This window comes from Hypanus sabinus, chromosome 8, assembly GCF_030144855.1.
Source record: "Hypanus sabinus isolate sHypSab1 chromosome 8, sHypSab1.hap1, whole genome shotgun sequence".
NCBI classification, from domain to species: domain Eukaryota; kingdom Metazoa; phylum Chordata; class Chondrichthyes; order Myliobatiformes; family Dasyatidae; genus Hypanus; species Hypanus sabinus.
Genome location: NC_082713.1, coordinates 18,624,935 through 18,644,850, shown reverse-complemented (window position 1 = coordinate 18,644,850; position 19,916 = coordinate 18,624,935). Strand labels below are relative to the sequence as shown.

At 43.8% G+C, this 19,916-nt stretch overlaps 1 protein-coding gene across 1 annotated transcript; it reads left to right on the top strand.

Annotated features, from left to right (window-relative positions):
* Positions 1-1,614: 1,614 nt before the first annotated feature.
* On the top strand, positions 1,615-15,097 carry LOC132397872 (heat shock transcription factor, Y-linked-like). Its single transcript, XM_059976629.1, has 2 exons — positions 1,615-4,194; positions 14,309-15,097. Exons 1-2 carry the CDS (start codon positions 3,619-3,621, stop codon positions 15,095-15,097), a joined length of 1,365 nt encoding a protein of 454 aa, XP_059832612.1. The 5' UTR covers positions 1,615-3,618.
* The last annotated feature ends 4,819 nt before the right edge of the window (positions 15,098-19,916 follow it).

The window sequence follows — 19,916 nt, the reverse complement described above, 5'->3', positions numbered from 1 at the left end:
TGGTTGCCACAGGTTTTCAGCGCCTTACCAGGTACTCCATCGGGACCTTCTGCCTTGCAGGGTTTCACTCTCTTTAAAGACAGTCTAACATTGGCCTCTGAGACAGAGATCACAGGGTCATCAGGGATCTTCACAGCTGTTGTTGTGTTCTCCCTTTCAAATCGTGTATAGAAGGCATTGAGTTCATCTGGTAGTGAAGCATTGCTGCCATTCATGCTATTGGGTTTCGCTTTGTAGGAAATAACGTCTTGCAGACCCTGCCAGAGTTGCTGTTCATCCGATGTCGAGTCTAACCTTGTTCAAGATTGTCTCTTCACCCTTGAAATAGCTTCCTCAAATCATACCTGGCTTTCTGGTACAGGCCTGTGTTGCCAGACTTGAATGCCTCAGATCTAGCCTTCAGCAGACAACGTACCTCCTGGTTCATCCATGGCTTTTGGTTTGGGAATGTACAGTAAGTCTTTGTGGGCACACACTCATCCACACAGGTTTTAATGAAGTCGGTAACAATTGCAGCATACTCATCCAGTTTTGAAGATGAATCCCTGAATACAGTCCAGTCCACCAATTCAAAGCAGTTCTGTAGGTGCTCTTGTGTTTCTCTCGTCCATACCTTCTTGGTCCTCACCGGTGGTGTTGCAGTCTTCAGGGAGTAGAAGTACAGCCAGGTGATCAGACTTCCTGAAGTTTTCCCTTAAGGAAACTTATTTTACAGGAGAATGAGGAGGTGACAGATAGGCACTACAGAGAGGTAGTCACCCCTGGGTGGCAGGAGGCAGGTAACTGGGTGACTGTCAGGCACAGGAAGGGAATTGCACAGCCAATGCAGAGGACCCCTGTGGCCATTTCCCTCAATAATAAATATACCAGTTTCGATACTGTAGAGGGGGACAACCTACCGGGGGAGCAGTGACTGGGTCTCTGGCACTGAGTATAGTGCTGTGGCTCAGAAAAGAGGTGAAGAACAGTGCAGTGGTGATAGGAGATTCCATAGTCAGAGGAACAGAGACGAGATTCTGTGGACACGATCGAGACATCTGGATGGTATGTTGCCTCCCAGGTGCCATGATTAGGGGTGACTCAGACTGGGTCTGTCTGTGGCATTCTAAACGGGGAGGGTGAGCAGCCAGAGGTCTTGGTACATACTGTCACCAGTGACAGGTAGGAAAGGTGAGGAGGTCCTGAAGAGAGATTTCTACCTGTCATTGGTGCCAATGTGTACCAAGGCTGCTCACCCTTCCCATTTAGAAATCCACAGACCCAGTCCGAGATATCCCTGACCCTGGCACCTGGGAGGCAACATGCCACCTGGGTGAATCAATTGTGCCCACAGGATCTTGACTCTATTCCTCTGACTATGGAATCTCCTATCACCACTGTACTACTCTTCACCTCTCTTCTCTTCTGAGCCACAGCACTATACTCAGTGCCAGAGACCCAGTCACTGTTCCCCCAGCAGGTTGTCTACAAAATTGAAAATGGGAATGGCCATAGGAGTCCTCTGCATCGGCTGTGCGTTTCCCTTCCTGCACCTGACAGTCACCTGGTTACCTGCCTCCTGCAACCCAGGGGTGACAACCTCCCTCTAGCTCCTATCTACCACCTCCTCATTCTCCTGTATGAGTCAATGGTCATCGAACTGCAGCTTCAGTTCCTTAATACGTTCTCCCAGGAGCTGCAGCTCAGTGCACCTGGTGCAGATGTGGCTTTCTGGGAGACGAGGTCTCTGCGAATTTTCACATCTTACACACTGACCCGCTGCGCTCAACATTTCTAGCATCTGCAGGATCGCTTGAATTAAAGATTCCTGAACTGTTCATGAATCCAGGAATGCATTTTGCTCTATATGAACACAACTATTTATTTTTGTAACTCGGGTAATTTTTATGTCCCATACCGTACTGACGTGGTGACAGGATGGAGCTAATACTCTTCCAAAGGAGGTGTAAGACACTCCTTCCCTCCACCAGCCTGCAGGTCACCTTTGGGCAAGGCGTAGCACCTGCTTAGCCCCCGATCAGGGTCACATGAAGCCATGGGAGCAGGTGGTGGATGGTCGTATGAGCAGCTGGTGTAGATCACAAGTCCTGGTTATGTGACCTCTGGCACCAGGCACACAATCTCTGAAGAGTATTGATAATGGCTGGGGTCACCCACCTTGTAAGGACACTGCCCAGAAGAAGGCAATGGGAAACCACTCCTGTAGAAAAAAATTGGAAAGACCACGATTGCCCATGTCATATGATATGGCACGTAACGAATGAACTGTATTAATGCCACAAAACAACAAAGTTCATGACATATGCCAATGATAATAAACCCAATCCTGATTCCGTTACATGGTTCACTTCATTTTTTATCCCCAAGCTACCTGCTTGGTTCTACATGAACACAACTAAGAACTTACTGGTTCAGCTACTAACTTTCATTTTGTCATCGATACTTAACATAGACAGTAGTCTTAGCAGCCATAAAAGTTTCAGTAACATACAGCAACTGTTTGATCATTGAGGCTTGATGAATGAATGATTGTCAAATCATTGGCAAAATCTCCCAGCAGCCCCTGAAGAACTGACGCAGAGCACAGACTCAAACTAAATCAGCAGAGGAAGATGTCATTAGCTGTTCTCTCAACCCAAGATATGTCTTTGAAACGGTAAACATTTTAGTGTGTAATTAGCTCTGATACTAAAACAGATCCAACAGGAAATCGGCTGCATTCACTCAAGGCCAGAAGGCCTGTGTGATGTCACAGCATAATATGGTCATGTGACTCAGGAGCTTTGGAGCAATTCGTGCACAGTTCTAAAGAGAAGCCATCATTAATGAAGTTCCAACAGCTGATGGAGGGTGCAAATCACTTTTTAATTTTAGCCTGTTCCCCTTTCCTTTCCAGTCCTGATGAAGGTTCCAGGCTCAGAAAACCGACTATTTATTCCTTTCCATAGATCAGTCTGCCCTGCTGAGTTCCTCCAGCATTTTGTGTGTGTTGTTCTGGATTTCAAGCATCTGCAGAATCTTTTGAAATCATTTTATGAAATGATTGCATTAACTCCCACCCACCCGTGGAGATCTCCAGTGATGGGGAGACTCCATTCAAACGAATGTGCAAAAATGTGTCCGCTGAAGAGGGCATACCATGGCCACTAAATTTTCACTCAAAGTACTTGAAGCTTTCAAATCAGCCACCCACCATACCAACTGGGCACCTTGAGGTGGTTTTCTTTGGCCCCAAACAGGTGACTGGTGACTGCAAAGAGCCCGACCTGTTTCCAGCTCACAAAATCTAACCACCACCCAAAGAACCTGCCCAATGCTAGCAACAGGCTGGAGGGTTAGAGGCAGGCTTTGCGCCGCTGTGGTCATTTCTCCTGGGGACTGGATGAAGTTTTCCTTATTGTGACGGCCTGTGGATTGTGGCAAACTCCATTGTGACGGCCCTGAGCGCGTTGCTGGTTTGTTTTTGTGACGAATGGAACTCCTCACCATATCTCACGGCACATCACTCAACTCATTCCGTCCAGCGCTAGCTTCTGTGTAGATCAAAATTAAAAACCAAACCCTGGTCAGACTCTTGTTTGAACGCACGGCGAATCCAACGCACACCTGCCCGAGGCTATGTCTGCACACCAGAAAGCCACCCCAGTGGCAAAGGAGGGCGAGACCAAAGGGGACACACGCTCCACAGCGCCGGAGCTCGGCGAGTCCGAGCAAAAGGGTGCCGCCCAGGCCACTGAGAAACCTCATGACAGATCATCAGCCGGCCTGGCTTGTGACCACACAGCAGCGGGCGACTCGGACCTCCGGACAATGCTGGAAGAAAATGCCCTCCAAGCCCTGGCCGAGGAGTCGGTTTTAAAAAGACCCAGACTTGTCTACTATGAAGAGGTAGGTGACACTGACCTTATGTCACTCACCTTCCCGAAAAAGCTCTGGAAGATCGTTGAGAGCGATCAGTTTGCCTCCATCCGGTGGGACGATGGTGGAAACTGTGTAGTTATAGATGAGGAGTCCTTTAAGAAAGAGGTGCTGGAGCGGCGCGGCCCCGCCAGGATTTTTGAAACTGACTGCATGAAAAGTTTCATTCGGCAGCTGAATCTGTATGGTTTCAGCAAAATCCGCCAGGATTTCCAGCGATCTGCCTCTCTTTCTGAATTCATTGCTGAAGAAAAAGGAGCGGTTTCAATGACCAAGGTAGAAAAAAAACAAATATAGATTAACAAATGATTATTGTCGCTAATGTTTTACAACCCTCCAACCCTCCCCTTTAAACCATCTGTTCTCAAAAGTGTTTCTAGGAATGCAGAAAGTCTGCGCTAATTCGTGAGGCGAACGATTGCCACACTTTAGTTTTTGAAAATGTATAACACTACTGGATCGGAAAATAGATAATAATATTTATAAAGCTTCCAACCAAAATATAAATAGCTCAACTAATTGGCATGGACACGTGGCAAAGTATTTATAAACGCACCTGTGTAAGTGTTGATCCTTGTACATACGTTATTTAAGCTAGCGGCATAGGAATCCACAGTGTGTTTGGAAGTCTGTGATAAAATTATATTTTTTTCTATGATTATTTAAAATGATCTGTAAAAATGTAAACTGACAAACCAGGTCACTGCAACACTCTGAAAGAATTGGTTCTCTGCGGGAAAAATGTCAGTGCTTTCCCCTCAAGATCCACAAGTTTCCTTGTAAAATGCTTAAACTAATGGAAATTAAAGTGTTTCAGTGTATATAATTGGAATAAAATACCAAGAGCTGATAATCCATGCTTTTGTATGTAACGGTGATCATCACAATTATATTGCTGGTAGATTGCGACCAGACTGGAATCACTCATGGAATAAATGCATTGCAGCACAAAACTGTTGACCTCTGCCCTCAGCTCATTTGTACCAGGTTGACCCTAATAATATGGTTGCTAAGGTGATGATGTCATAAAGGTCATTCCCTGTTGCTATGCTGATTATATTATCTGTGATGTCAAAATGAATTAAAGGCTTCACCTCCCTGACTAACACACTTCTTATGTAGAGAATATGTGTTGGGGATTCATTGCCTATTCAATTAATCCAGTCTGACCAAATAAAACAAATGTTTTAGAACATTACAGTACCATACAGGCCCTTTGGTCCATAATATTGTGACCACCTTTTAACCTAATCCAATATTAATCGAACCCCTCCCTCTGACATAGGCCTCCATTTTTGTTGAAGTTAAGAAGAATGGGGGGGGGGGGTGGGGTGGGGTGTGTAATCTCATTGAAACCTATTGAATATAGAAAGGCCGATATAGAGTGGATGTGGGAGGGGATGTTTCCTACAGTAGGTGAGTCCAGGACCAAAGGGCAAATCCTCAGAATAGAGGGATGTCCGCTTAGAATGGAGATGCGGAGGAATATCTTTAACCAAAGGATGGTGAATCTGTGGAATTCATTGCTGCAGACGGCTGTGCACACCAAGTCATTGAACATATTTAAAGTGGAGGATGATAAGTTCTTGATTATTCAAGGAGTCAAAGGTTATGGGGAGAAGGCAGGAGAATGACGTTGAGAGGGATAATAAGTCAGCCATGACATAACGACAGAGCAGACTTGATGGGCTGAATGGCCTAATTCTGCTCTTATGCCTTACAGTGTAATAGTCAAGTTTACGCATGAATTAGGAATGCCCACGTATTTGGGGTTGTGGAGGTAACTGAATTTTGCTATAAATCACCTCTGTCAGCAGAAGGAGAAAACAAAGGGGGGGGGGAGTGAAGCAGGAAATAAACATTTTGCTATTGGTATTGTAATCACAAGAGATTCTGCAGATGCTGGAGATCTAGAGCAACACACACAAAACGCTGAAGGAACAGCAGGTCAGGCAGATTGTATGGAGGGGGATAAACAGTCAACATTCTGGGCCCAGGCCCTTGATTGGGACTGGAAAAGGAGGAAGAAGCCAGAATTAGAAGGTGAGGGGAGGGGGAAGGAGGACAAGTTGGCAAGCGATAGGTGAGACCAAGTGAGGGTGACTGGGATGGGGCGTGAAGTAAGAAGTTATGAGGGGATAGATGGAAGAGGTAAAGAGCTGATGAAGAAGGAATCTGATATGAGGGGAAAGTAGACCATGGTAGGATAAGAAGGAAGAGATGCATGGGTAGGTGAGGAGATGAGTATGGGTGACAGGGGAACCAGAATGGTGAATGGAAAAGGGAGGGGGGAAGAAATGATCAGAATTTAGAGAAATCAATATTCATGCCACCATGTTGGAGGTGGCCAGGTGGCATATGAGATGTTGTTCCTTCAGTCTGAGGGTGGCCTTATTGTGACCACCAAGGACAACATGGACCAACATGTTGGAATGGGAATGGGAATGGGAGGTTGAATTGGAATGGGAATGGGAATGGGAGGTTGAATTGAAATGGGTGGTCACCCGGAAATCCCACCTTTTGTGGCGGATAGGCGAAGGTACCCAACCAATTGGTTCCCCCTTTTATGTTGGTTCTCATCGATATGAAGGTCGTCACACAGAGAGCACCAGATACAGTAGATGACCCCAATCGACTTGCAGGTTAAGTGTTGCCTCATCTGGAAGAACTGTTTGGAGCCCTGAATGGTGGTGAGGGAGAAGGTATAGGGGCATTTGTGTAGCACTTGTACCTTCAATACCCAATAAGTACCACTGTGTGTATGTTCGTGGTCTTCTACTGCTGTAGCCCATCCACTTCAATGTTCAACGTTTTGTGCATTCAGAGATGCTCTTCTGCACACCACTGTCGCAATGCGTGGTTATTTGAGTTACTGTCAGCTTGAACCAGTCTGACTATTCTCCTCTGACCTCGGTCATTAAAGAGGCATTTTCGCCCATAGAACTGCAGTCTTCTGTTCATTCTCTGTGAACTCCAGAGATTGTTACGTGAGAAAATCCCAGCAGATCAGCCATTACTGAGATATGCAAACCATCCCATCTGGCACCAATGTTCATTCCATAGTCTAAGTCACTTAGATCACATTTCTTCCCTATTCTGATGTTTGAACAAGTAAATCTCTTGACCATGTCTGCATACTTTTATGTATTGAGTTGTTGCCACAGGATTGGCTGATTAGATAATTGTATTAACGAGCAGATGTACAGATGTACTAACAAAATGGCCACTGAATGTATGTGAACTTCATTTGTTGAAAATTTAAATATGGCTATTAGGAATTTTGTTTCAATGGAATGCTTAGGTGATCTGTTTGCATAAATTATAATCCATTATGCCATGAGTTAATTTATGCCATTTCCAAAGGCCTAGCTTATTACTGGGGTTAGTGGTCTACTTGGAGTACCTTGCAGAGTCAAGTAGGAAGATCTACATGTTCAGAGTTAATTTTTGGACACAGTTGTCCATTAACTGCCTAAAATAGCAGATATAGACAATAGACAATAGGTGCAGAAGTAGACCATTTGGCCCTTCAAGCCTGCACCGCCATTCTGAGATCGTGGCTGATCATCTACTATCAATACCTGGTTCCTGCCTTGTCCCCATATCCCTTGATTCCCCTATCCATAAGATACCTATCTAGCTCCTTCTTGAAAGCATCCAGAGAATAGGCTTCCACTGCCTTCCGAGGCAGTGCATTCCAGACCCCCACAACTGTCTGGGAGAAGAAGTTTTTCCTTAACTCTGTCCTAAATGACCTACCCCTTAATCTCAAACCATGCCCTCTGGTACTGGACTCTCCCAGCATCTGGAACATATTTCCTGTCTCTATCTTGTCCAATCCCTTAATAATCTTATATGTTGCAATCAGATCCCCTCTCAATCTCCTTAATTCCAGTGTGTACAAGCCCAGTCTCTCTAACCTCTCTGTGTAAGACAGTCTGGACATCCCAGGAATTAACCTTGTGAATCTACGGTGCACTTCCTCTACAGCCAGGATGTCCTTCCTTAAGCCTGGAGACCAAAACTGTACACAATACTCCAGGTGTGGTCTCACCAGGGCCCTGTACAAATGCAAGAGGATTTCCTTACTCTTGTACTCAATTCCCTTTGTAATAAAGGCCAACATTCCATTAGCCTTCTTCACTGCCTGCTGCACTTGCTCATTCACCTTCAGTGACTGATGAACAAGGACTCCTAGATCTCTTTGTATTTCTCCCTTACCTAACTCTACACCATTCAGATAATAATCTGCCTTCCTGTTCTTACTCCCAAAGTGGATAACCTCACACTTATTCACATTAAACGTCATCTGCCAAGTATCTGCCCACTCACTCAGCCTATCCAAGTCACCCTGAATTCTCCTAACATCCTCATCACATGTCACACTGCCATCCAGCTTAGTATCATCAGCAAATTTGCTGATGTTATTCTCAATGACTTCATCTAAATCGTTGATGTAAATCGTAAACAGCTGTGGTCCTAATACCGAGCCCTGTAGCACCCCTCTAGTCACCACCTGCCATTCCGACAAACACCCATTCACCGTTACCCTTTGCTTTCTATCTGCCAACCAGTTTTCTATCCATGTCAATATCTGCGCCCCAATGCCATGAGCTCTGATTTTACCTACCAGTCTCCTATGTGGGACCTTATCAAATGCCTTCTGAAAATCGAGGTACACTACATCCACTGGATCTCCCTTGTCTAACTTCCTGGTTACATCCTCAAAAAACTCCAATAGATGAGTCAAGCATGATTTGCCCTTGGTAAATCCATGCTGTCTCGGCCCAATCCTATCACTGCTATCTAGATATGCCACTATTTCATCTTTAATAATGGACTCTAGCATCTTTCCCACTACTGATGTTAGGCTGACAGGACAATAGTTCTCTGTTTTCTCCCTCCCTCCTTTCTTAAAAAGTGGGATAACATTAGCCATTCTCCAATCCTCAGGAACTGATCCTGAATCTAAGGAACATTGGAAAATGATTACCAATACATCTGCAATTTCCAGAGCCACCTCCTTTAGTACCCTAGGATGCAGACCATCTGGACCTGGGGATTTGTCAGCCTTCAGTCCCATCAGTCTACTCATCACCGTTTCCTTCCTAATGTCAATCTGTTTCATTTCTTCTGTTACCCTATGTCCTTGGCCCATCCATACATCTGGGAGATTGCTTGTGTCTTCCCTAGTGAAGACAGATCTAAAGTACTTATTAAATTCTTCTGCCATTTCCCTGTTTCCCATAACAATTTCACCCAATTCATTCTTCAAGGGCCCAACATTGTTATTAACTATCTTCTTTCTCTTCACATACCTAAAAAAGCTTTTGCTATCCTCCTTTATATTCCTGGCTAGCTTGCGTTCGTACCTCATTTTTTCTCCCCGTATTGCCTTTTTAGTTAAGTTCTATTGTTCCTTAAAAATTTCCCAATCATCTGCCCTCCCACTCACCTTAGCTCTGTCAATCTTCCTTTTTTTTAATGCTATGCAATCTCTGACTTCCTTTGTCAACCACTGTGGCCCCTTTCCCCCCTTTGAATTCTTCCTTCTCCAGGGGATGAACTGATTTTGCACCTTGTGCATTATTCCCAAGAATACCTGCCATTGCTGTTCCACTGTCTTTTCTGCTAGGATATCTGTCCAGTTAACTTTGACCAGCTCCTCCCTCATGGCTCCATAGTCTCCTTTGTTCAACTGCAACACTGACACCTCCGATCTGCTCTTATCCTTCTCAAATTACAGATAAAAACTTATCATATTATAGTCACTACCTCCTAATGGCTCCTTTACTTCAAGATCGCTTATCAATTCCTGTTCATTACACAAGACTAAATCCAGAATAGCCTTGTCCCTGGTCGGCTCTCGTACAAGCTGTTCCAAGAATGCATCCCGTAGGCACCCTACAAACTCCCTATCCTGGGGTCCAGCACCAACCTGATTCTCCCAGTTCACCTGCATGTTGAAATCCCCTGTAGCTACTGCGACATTACCTTTGCCACATGCCAGTGTTAACTCCCTATTCAACTTGCACCCAATATCCATGCTACTGTTTGGTGGCCTGTAGACAACACCCATTAGGGTCTTTTTGCCCTTACTGTTCCTCAGTTCTATCCACACAGACTCTACTTCTCCTGATCCTATGTCCTCCCCTTGCAAAGGACTGAATCTCATTCCTCACCAACAGGGCCACCCCCACCCCCTCTGCCCACATTTCTGTCTCTACGATAGCACGTATACCCTTGTACATTCATTTCCCAGGTCTGGTCTCCCTGCAGCCATGTCTCCGTTATCCCAACAACATCATAGTTACTCATTCGCACCTGAGCTTCAAGCTCATCCGCCGTATTTCTGACACTTCGTGCATTCAGATATAGAATTTTTAGCCCATTTCTCCTCCCTCTGTTTAAATTGCTGCCTATTGTGCTTAACCCAACTTTCCTATGTCGGGCTATACGCCCCTTGAATTTTGTTGTCCTTCCTAAATTTATTTATTCTTTCTGCACATTTAACTCCATGTTCCGTCAGACCATCCCTCTGTACATGTGTCCTCCTTATCACTTGTTCCGCCTCACCTTTGTCTACTATACACTTAATATTCCGGAAACTTGTAGTCCCCACCTGTAGTCTCATCATATGAGAGAAGATGGAGTGATTAAGAGCTTGTTTGCATCTTTGGTCTGCAAAGAGAGAAGGGGTTGAGAGGGACAATAAATCAGCCATGATGGAATCACAAACAAGAGAAAATCTGCAGAAGCTGGAAATCAGAGTAATACACACATGGAGTAACTTAGCAGCCTAGGTAGCAGCTATGGAAAGAGCTGTCATTTCTGGCCGAATCCTGAATGGCAAAGCAGATTTGATGGTCCAAATGGCCTAATTGTGCTTATAAGTCTTATGGTCAAAGGAAGTGTGTTGTGAGGGTTGCTTTGTTGAGCAGTTAATGCTGTGCTGGGATCATATCCAGTGTACTGAGCCAGAGGTTTTTTATATCACTGGCCCGAACTGGTGTAGATGCAGGTCTGTGTAAGGGGACTTGACCCAGAGATGCACAGACAAGTTCCAAAAGACTTAGGGTCATTGAGGTCTAGAGCACTACAGCTCAGAAACAGGTCCTTCAGCCCATTTAGTCCATGTCGGACAATTATACTGCCTCGTCCCATCAATCTGCACCTGAACCATACCCCTCCCATCCTTTTACATAAAATAGCTTCTCTTAAATGTTGAAATCCAACCTGCATCTCGCGCTTCCACTGGCAGCTGGTTCCACACTCCCACCACCCTGTGAGTGAAGAAGATCTCCCTTGTGTTCCTCTTAAACATTTCACCTTTGATCAGACGTCGTGACCTCGTTAAATTCCCACAGATACTGGGTGAATCCCAGAGTTGTTAGCTGAGCTGATGACAGGGCTGACAAACCAGATGGCCGGAGGATCACAGAGGGTCAGGCGGCATTTGTGGAGGGAAATGGACAGTCGACGTTTCATCCAGATGAAGGTTGAGACCCTTCATCTGGACAGAAAGAGAAGGGAAGAGTTAGCTTGCGTAAAGAGCTGAAGGGAAGTGGTTGGCAGGTGATGGGTGGATCCAGGTGAGGAGAGGGGGTAATAGGTAGATGGTGGAGGAAAGGTTGGGGATTGTGACAGAGCCTGGGAGGTGAAAGGCGGAGGGGACAAAGGGCGGTAGATGGTGGAATTTGATATTTCAGAAAGGTGGAGCTTGGAACCAAATAAGGGAGACAGGGTGGGAAGATAGGGTAGGAGGAGGAAGAGGAAAAACTGGGAGATTGGAGCCCTAGTATGGGTATAGCAGGAACTGATTAAGAGAATAGGCAAAAGGGTCAGAAGGGGTTCAGGTATCTGAAATTGGAGAATTCAATGTTCATGCCGTTCAGGTTGTAGACTACCCCAGGTGTAATCTGAGGTGCTGTCTTACTGGCTTGCATTTAGCTGCATCCTAGAAGTGGAGGAGGTCAAGGGCATGTCAGTGACATTTTGGGTCTGCTGGAGAAAGGAATCTCACCAATTAGATCCAGGCAATCATATACATTACAGATACATTAATGAAGTGATTAAAATCAATATGATTTCTTGGATGAGGGGGTTGAAGAGTGGGCTAGTATGTTTGAAGATGTCACAAAGATTGGCAGAGTTGTGAATTGTGTAGAAGATTGTCGTACGTTACAACAGCTCGTTGACAGGATGCAGAGCTGGGCTCAGAAGTAGCAGATAGAGTTCGACCTGGAAAAATGTGAATTGATTCACTTTGGAAGGTTGAATTTGATGGTGGAATACAAGCTCACTGACAGGTTTCTTAGTAGTGTGGAGGAACAGAGGATTCATATCTGTAAATCCCTCAAGGCACCTGCACAAGTTGATAGGGTTGTGAAGAAGGCGTATGGTGTGTTGGCCTTCATTAGTCATGGGACTGAGTTAGGGCCATGAGGCTCTATAAAACCCTGGTTAGACCACACTTGGAGTATTATGTTCAGTTCTGGTCACCTCATTATGGGAAGGATGTGTGAGCAAGAATGCAGAAGAGATTTACCAGGATGCTGCCTGGATTAGAGAGCATGTCTTGTGAGAAAAGGTTGAGCAAGCTAGGACATATTTCTCTTTAGAACGCAAGAGGATGAGCTGTTGTAAAAGATTCTTAGAGATAGGATCTCTGGGCATTTAGAGAATCATGGTCTGATCAGGGACAGTCAGCATGGCTTTGTGAAGGGCAGATCATGTCTAACAAGCCTGATAGAGTTCTTTGAGGAGGTGACCAGGCATATAGATGAGGGTAGTGCAGTGGATTTGATCTACATGGATTTTAGTAAGGCGTTTGACGAGGTTCCACACGGTAGGCTTATTCAGAAAGTCAGAAGGCATGGGATCCAGGGAAGTTTGGCCAGGTGGATTCAGAATTGGCTTGCCTGCAGAAGGCAGAGGGTGGTGGGAGTACATTCATATTGAAGGGTTGTGACTAGTGGTGTCCCACCAGGATCTGTTCTGGGACCTCTACTTTTCATGACTTTTATTAACGACCTGGAAGTCGGGTAGAAGGGTGGGTTGGCAAGTTTGCAGACGACACAAAGGTTGGTGGTGTTGTGGATAGTGTAGAGGATTGTCGAAGATTTCAGAGAGACATTGATAGGATGCAGAAGTGGGCTGAGAAGTGGCAGATGGAGATCAACCTGGAGAAGTGTGAGATGGTACACTTTGGAAGGACAAATTTCAAGGCAGAGTGTACAAAGTAAATGGCAGGATATTTGGTAGTGTGAAGGAGCAGAGGAATCTGGGGGTACATGTCCACAGATCCCTGAAAGTTGCCTCACAGGTAGATAGGGTAGTTAAGAAAGCTTATGGGGTGTTAGCTTTCATAAGTCGAGGGATAGGGTTTAAGAGATGCGATGTAATGATGCAGCTCTATAAAACTCTGGTTAGGCCACACTTGAAGTACTGTGTCCAGTTCTGGTCGCCTTACTATTGGGAGGATGTGGAAGCATTGGAAAGGGTACAGAGGAGATTTACCAGGATGCTGCCTGGTTTACAGTGTATGGATTATGATCAGAGATTAAGGGAGCTAAGGCTTTACTCTTTGGAGAGGAGGGTGGAGGAGACATGATAGAGGTGTACAAGATATTAAGAGGAATAGATAAAGTGGACAGTCAGCGCCTCTTCCCCAGGGCACTACTGCTCTGTACAAGAGGACATGGCTTTGAGGAAGTTCAAGGGGGATATTATAGGAAGGTTTTTTACTCAGAGAGTGGTTGGTGTGTGGAATGCACTGCCTGAGTCAGTGGTGGAGGCAGATACACTAGTTAAGTTTAAGAGGGTTATATGGGAGGCAGGGTTTGAGGGTCAGCACAACATTGTGAGCCGAAGGGCCTGTAATGTGCTGTACTATTCTATGTTCTATGAGAGGTAACCTGATAGGGGTGTACAAGATGACAAGAGACATAGATCGAGCAAATAACCAGGTAATTGGAAGAAAGCGTAGGGGGCTTGTCAGAGGTAAATAATTTACATTGAGAGTGGAGAGTGTGTGGAATGCACCGCCAGGAATAGAGGCAGATACTTTAGGGGCATTTAAGAGACTCTTAGAGAGGCACATGAATGATAGTACATTTGTAAAATGGACAGCTGGTTGGGAGGGAAGGGTTGGATTGACCTTAGAGAAGGTTAAAAGACTGGTACAACATTGTGGTCCAAAGGGCCTGTAATGTTCTATGTTCTGGTTACCGCAATGAAGTGATCAGTAGTATTGGCCACAGTTCCATTCCCTTGAAGTAAAAATGCAGAATTGCCCCCATTACAGTGGTCCAAAGGTATACAGGGTTGGAAAGGTTAAAACAGTGATGTCCATGCAGAGATTAATAAAATGATGGTATTCTTATTTCAGTTTCAGTTTTACCATAACCTGAATTTCAGAAGAGATTACCCTCATCTGCTGCCCAGAATGAAGCGAAGAGTTGGGATTAAAAGTGCAGTTCCTAATCTTAACTGCATGGAAAATGATTCCAGTAGTGACCCCCCTGCCAGTGGGGGAGCGACAGGTGGCACGAGGCAGATCATACAGACACTAGCCGTTAAGCAGAACAGCTTGGTCTCGCCGACGAGGGAACACGAGCCGAAATTTGCATTTGAGACTGATGTCAGCAGTCATCGGGTCGCCAGTACCGCGAACACGAGCGGCTCCGGCAACGCGGCTTCCTCTGCCTTGGCGGTGAGGCCGGCCGAGCACGTGGCGACAGAGCAGAGCGCCAAGGTAAACCACGTGGCTCAGTTCCACCCGTCGCAACACGGCAGCCTAATCCGGGCTGGCAATCACGCGGTGGAGACCAGCAGCACCACCTCCGCTACCTCCGTGTACCACCTCATGCCTCCTATGGCGGCGAGTTTCGGAGCTATGATGGGGATGCCGGGCTTCCAAGGCGTGTACCCGGACCTCGCGGCGGCCGCGGCCCAAGCCCACCTGGCCAGCTTGCTGCCATTTTGCAATCCGTGGTTCTCCATGCCCATGATGGCGGCCGCCTCTGCTATCTCCATGTCGTCGGGGTCTTCAGTCCACCACCACCGGCCTCCGCCACACCATCACCACTGTCCAAACTGCAACTGCCAAGGAGGCAGTGCGTCATCCACCAGAGGTGGCCCTAGAAACAGTGAATACATGACAGGACCACACAGATAAAATTAACTAAGTGATGAAGACACTTAACTAAATAATAACTAAAGAACATGTTAAAATAAACTCCTAAACAAATGTTCCTATCAACATTGGTGTACTTGCCTGTGATTTGTCTCCCCTCTCTATTCTCTTCCTTTGCTGTCCTTCTGTTTTTAAGTCTCCTTACCCGACTTTAATTGGTGTTTGCCATAAAAATCATTAATTCTATTTCCTAGCAAACTATGTGTGTCGTGAAATGGATATATGGTAACTGTAAAGAAGAGATACTGTTTAGTTGTTCATAGTGATACAGTGCTGGGCTGAGCTTACACTAAACCTTCAATTTTGGTTTATTTTTTATGGACATTAAAATGTTGTTTAAAAAATCTGTATTCCTGATTTGTATATCTGTTGCAACCTGTTGCCCCTCTGGAAGGGTCTGCAAGCTGTAAGAATAAGAAAGAAAAATAAAATACTAAGAAAAGCTGTAGCAATTTGACAGTTGCCTCTATATTTAAACTCATAAAATAAACTCGTTTCATCGTTCCAGTCCCTGGTAAGACAAAAGTCCTTTTAAACTTTGGCTTGTTAGTTCCCGTCCAAAGACTTTAGTTCTTCCCAATTTCTATATGACCCTAAGTGCTAAGAGGGGAGGCTGTCATGGTGGTTACTTGCAAACAAAGCAGAATTCCTCAGCAACTGACTGCGGGCGTTGACACTGTATAACTTCTAAAATAATGAATTTCCAAAGTTCAAGGTCGAAAAAGGTACGTTTGATCCTTTATTACAAAACCCGCAAAGATGAATGATCTTATAGTGATTTAAAAAAAAAGCTAACTAAATTAGAACTAGAGATATAACGAAATTAATGTTCCAATTAGCGTAACTAAGCGGTTGAACTAAATTAGCATAATCAGAAGTAGTGAAGTTAGCATAATAGAGAAATTAACGGTCAATTTAAAAAATCACCTCCGTCCCAGCTCACTCTGTGGCTCTAACCAGACCAAACTGACCCAAGACAAAGTATGAATATGTACCACACTCCAACCCATGCGAGAAACTACCCATAGGAAACACGCAACACAAAATACAAAACAGACAGACAGAAAATAGATTCATGGCTCCTGCAATTGTTGTTTCATTAAAACAATGCCCAATTTCTAAGACCCCATTGCAGGGTCAGTGGAGTAAGAACTCCAGAAGCTTTTGGTCCTAAGTTTATTCAGTAGAGCTTTCCAGATGTGTTGGTCATTAGGCATATAACTTGATTTCAAAAATCCATCTTCTTGCTTATTACAAATTGTCCATTTGTGGACATCTTTGATACCTTATGCACGCCAGTTGGAAGGTTATCTAGTCATTGGATGCTTGGTTAGATTGATTAATAGTGGTCAGTGTTAAGTTATTCTTCTTGGGGTGGTTTTGAAGAGGCAGTTCACCACTTTTCAGAGTTTTTCTGCATTGAATGCTTGTCTGGCTTGGGCGGGAAAAAGTACAACCAAGTTTTGATTTCAGTGCATTGGAACCTGGAACCAAAAAAACCTCAATTACTTTGAAAAATAGTTTTATTCCAAATCTTAGCAGAAGAGGGCGACTTTCCTAGATTTAGGATGACTGCAATTCTGAAGAATTTGCTTGTCTTATTAAATGGCACAAATTTAGAATTGCAGGGCACAGATGTAAAATTCTTTTGTTGTCCTCTCCAAATTATCTTCCCGTAAATTACAGCGATAATGAAGGAATTAGTATTTGCGGTGCACTGATTGATGCAAGTGTAGAAATTTACATTGACACCCATATGTATAAAAATTACCACTTTAACTGGCAGATTGTAAACATCATTTACTTCTAGTTCATGTGTCTGATGGGTGTTGATCTCTGTGAATGTTAAATCATTGCCCATTCAGCCCAGCCAGTCTGGTTTTGCATTTTTCTCCAAGAGTCGTGTGATTATTACTCTCTCCGATGCCTTCTCTTTATATCCCCCCTCTCAGCTTTCCAAAGCTCCTGGGGCTCTACCTCAACAGTGACCGGGAATTCACATTCTAACAATGTTCTAGGTCAAGATTTATTTTTTTCACTCCTCCCCATTTAATTTTTTTGTGTGATTATCTTAATGTGTGGTTTTCCTGCAATTGTATCTTAATGTATGGTTTTCCTTCAATTGTTTCACAACAGGGGAAATAAATAATTATGTTTCTCTGCATCACTCTTCCTCACCCTGATGATCTCATCCTTAACCTACTTTGGTGCAAAAGAAACCTTCATCACAGTTTTCAAGTATTTTTCACATGGTTTCCTATAGATCACTTGAAACTATAAATGATCTTGTTGAAGCTCAATGTTATTTCTATGCTTTTGTATTTGAAGCCACTGATGGTAATAGTGGCTGTGTCTATCTGAATTATGATCTTGAATTACCTGTGCATGTGTACACCAATTTCCTTCATCTTCCCAACTCACTTAAGTTCTCTCCGAATGCTTTTATCCAAAATACTCTATTTTACATTTTCCATGTTGCTTATGTCGTGTTTTTCCACCTGTGACTTCCTAATCCTTGCTTCAGTTTGTCACTGAATCTGCCTACCCAACCTGAACCCAATTGATTTCATCAATAGTTGGGTAGGGTATTGTTAAGAAGTCCTTGGGCATGGATAGGATTTTAACCTTAAGCCCAACCAGTTCTTGGTTATCATCCTCTTTTCTAGTGTGGTGTCACTAGCATATCTAAAAACTGTTCATTACTGTGCAAAAAGCTTAGGCATCCCAGATTTTTTTATATGGTTTCAGATGGTATGGCCTAACACAGAGCCCTGATCTCAATAGCATTGAGGCTGTTTGCGATTGCCGAGAGAGACCGAAGCAAGTGAGACAGCTAAAGTCTGCAGTAGAACTGTGGCAAGTTCTCCAAGATGCTTGGAACAACCTACCAGTCGATTTTCTTATAAAACTGCATGGTGTCCCTAAGAGAATTGATGCAGTTTTAAAGGCAAAAGCTGGTTGCACCAAATATTGATTTGATTTTGTATTTGACTGTTTACTGTTCTTTTTAGATTTTTTTGATATTTAGAAACCTTTCACTTCATTATTTTTGATAGCATCTTCACTTTACAGAATTTTTTTTATATGTGCCTAAAACTTTTGCACAGTACTCTATATGCTAATAGTCTTATCAAGTTTCTGCATTTCTAATAAAATGAGAGATAATGTACTGTATGTTAAAAATATATGAAAATAAAGTTAATTGGTTTCCTCTTTGTAAATGTTTGGCATTTGATTGGCTTTAAAATTCTAAAGGACATTATTGGACATTGCATAACACTTTTTAAATATGAATGTTGATTTGCTGTTTTAATTCTTACTGGATGCTGTATGGTACAGTTTTATATTTCACATATAAATTATGATTAATCTCAGTAACATTATAATATCGGATATGTTCAATTGTAGATTTGTTGTTTTATTATGTCACAGTTACAACTTTGTTTTCCAAAGTTGTTTCCTCATGCCTTTCAAAAGAAGCTGCAGAATGTAATTTTAAAGCAGTCCATCCTGGAATAATCATTTTATTTTTTTGGCTTGAGTTTACGATGTTTGGAACAACCCTTCCCGAAGACCGGCTGGTGAATTTATCCAGCATCAGCAAGAGTCTCCTTGAGCAGTGGTGAAGAGATCTGAGAGACTCCACTGCATGAGCATCCTTCCCAATCACCACTTTTTAACCAAGTCATGTGACCCAATTTCAAAGGAGTTGATATTGCCCTTTTTTAAATTGTTAACTGTGTTTTTTACTGTTTCACAAACTGAGACTGATAATAAACACTTTCATGATAAGCAGTCACTGTCACTTCAGATTTTCATACATTAATTGAAATTTTGTCTCCTGGTTTTGTCTGTACTTATGCATCGGAGATTATGTGTATGTATATAAGATGTAAAAAAAAGTTTAAAATTCATTGTTTTTCCTATTTTTATTTATAATTCTTCACTGTTAGACATTCAAGGGAGCATATTTGCTTTGTTTGATTTAAAACAAAAACTTGCATGTTGCTTCTTTTAAGGGAAATATCTTTTCAACTGAAATGCCAAATTACAATAAATGTTATGTCAGTAATGAACAGCGCATCCTCTGAAGTTCACAGTTACTCTTTATTGGGGTGTTCTATGCTTGTAAATCATTGTTGAAAGCAGTTCATACAGCGAGTGCTTTTTCAGCTTGAAGCCTGGCTCCAGTGGCATGAAGCATCAGCAGTTGGAGGCCCGATGTCAGAGTCCACAGCCAAGGACTCGAGGCCTGGAGGTGGCCTGACCTGGGGCTGGTGGCAGGTCTGTGTGTGTGAGTGGATGCAAGGTGGGAGGGTAGTGTGGCTATCTTGTTTTTTTATTGGTGCTGTTGTTCTGCTGAACACCGTGGGTATGCTATGTTTGTTTATTTATTTATTATTTACTTACTGAGGCACAGCGTGGAGTAGGCCTTTCCAGCCCTTGGAGCCGTGCCTCTCGGCAATCCCCCGACTTAACCCTTGCCTAACCATGGGATGATTTACAATGGCCAATTAACCTACCAAACAGTATGTCTTTGGACTGTGAGAGGAAACCCACGTAGACACGGGGAGAACGCAGAAACTCCTTACAGACAGCAGTGGGAAATGAACCCGGACCACCCGCACTGCAAAGCATTGTGCTTGCCACCATGGTACGATGCCATCCAGTTGTTGCTGATATGTGTGTGGAAACACTTGTGGGCTGCCCACAGCACATCCTTGGTTCTTAACACAAATGACACATTTAATTTGTACGTGATAAATAAGAATCTGAATCTGAAGAACGGGCAGAATGCTTC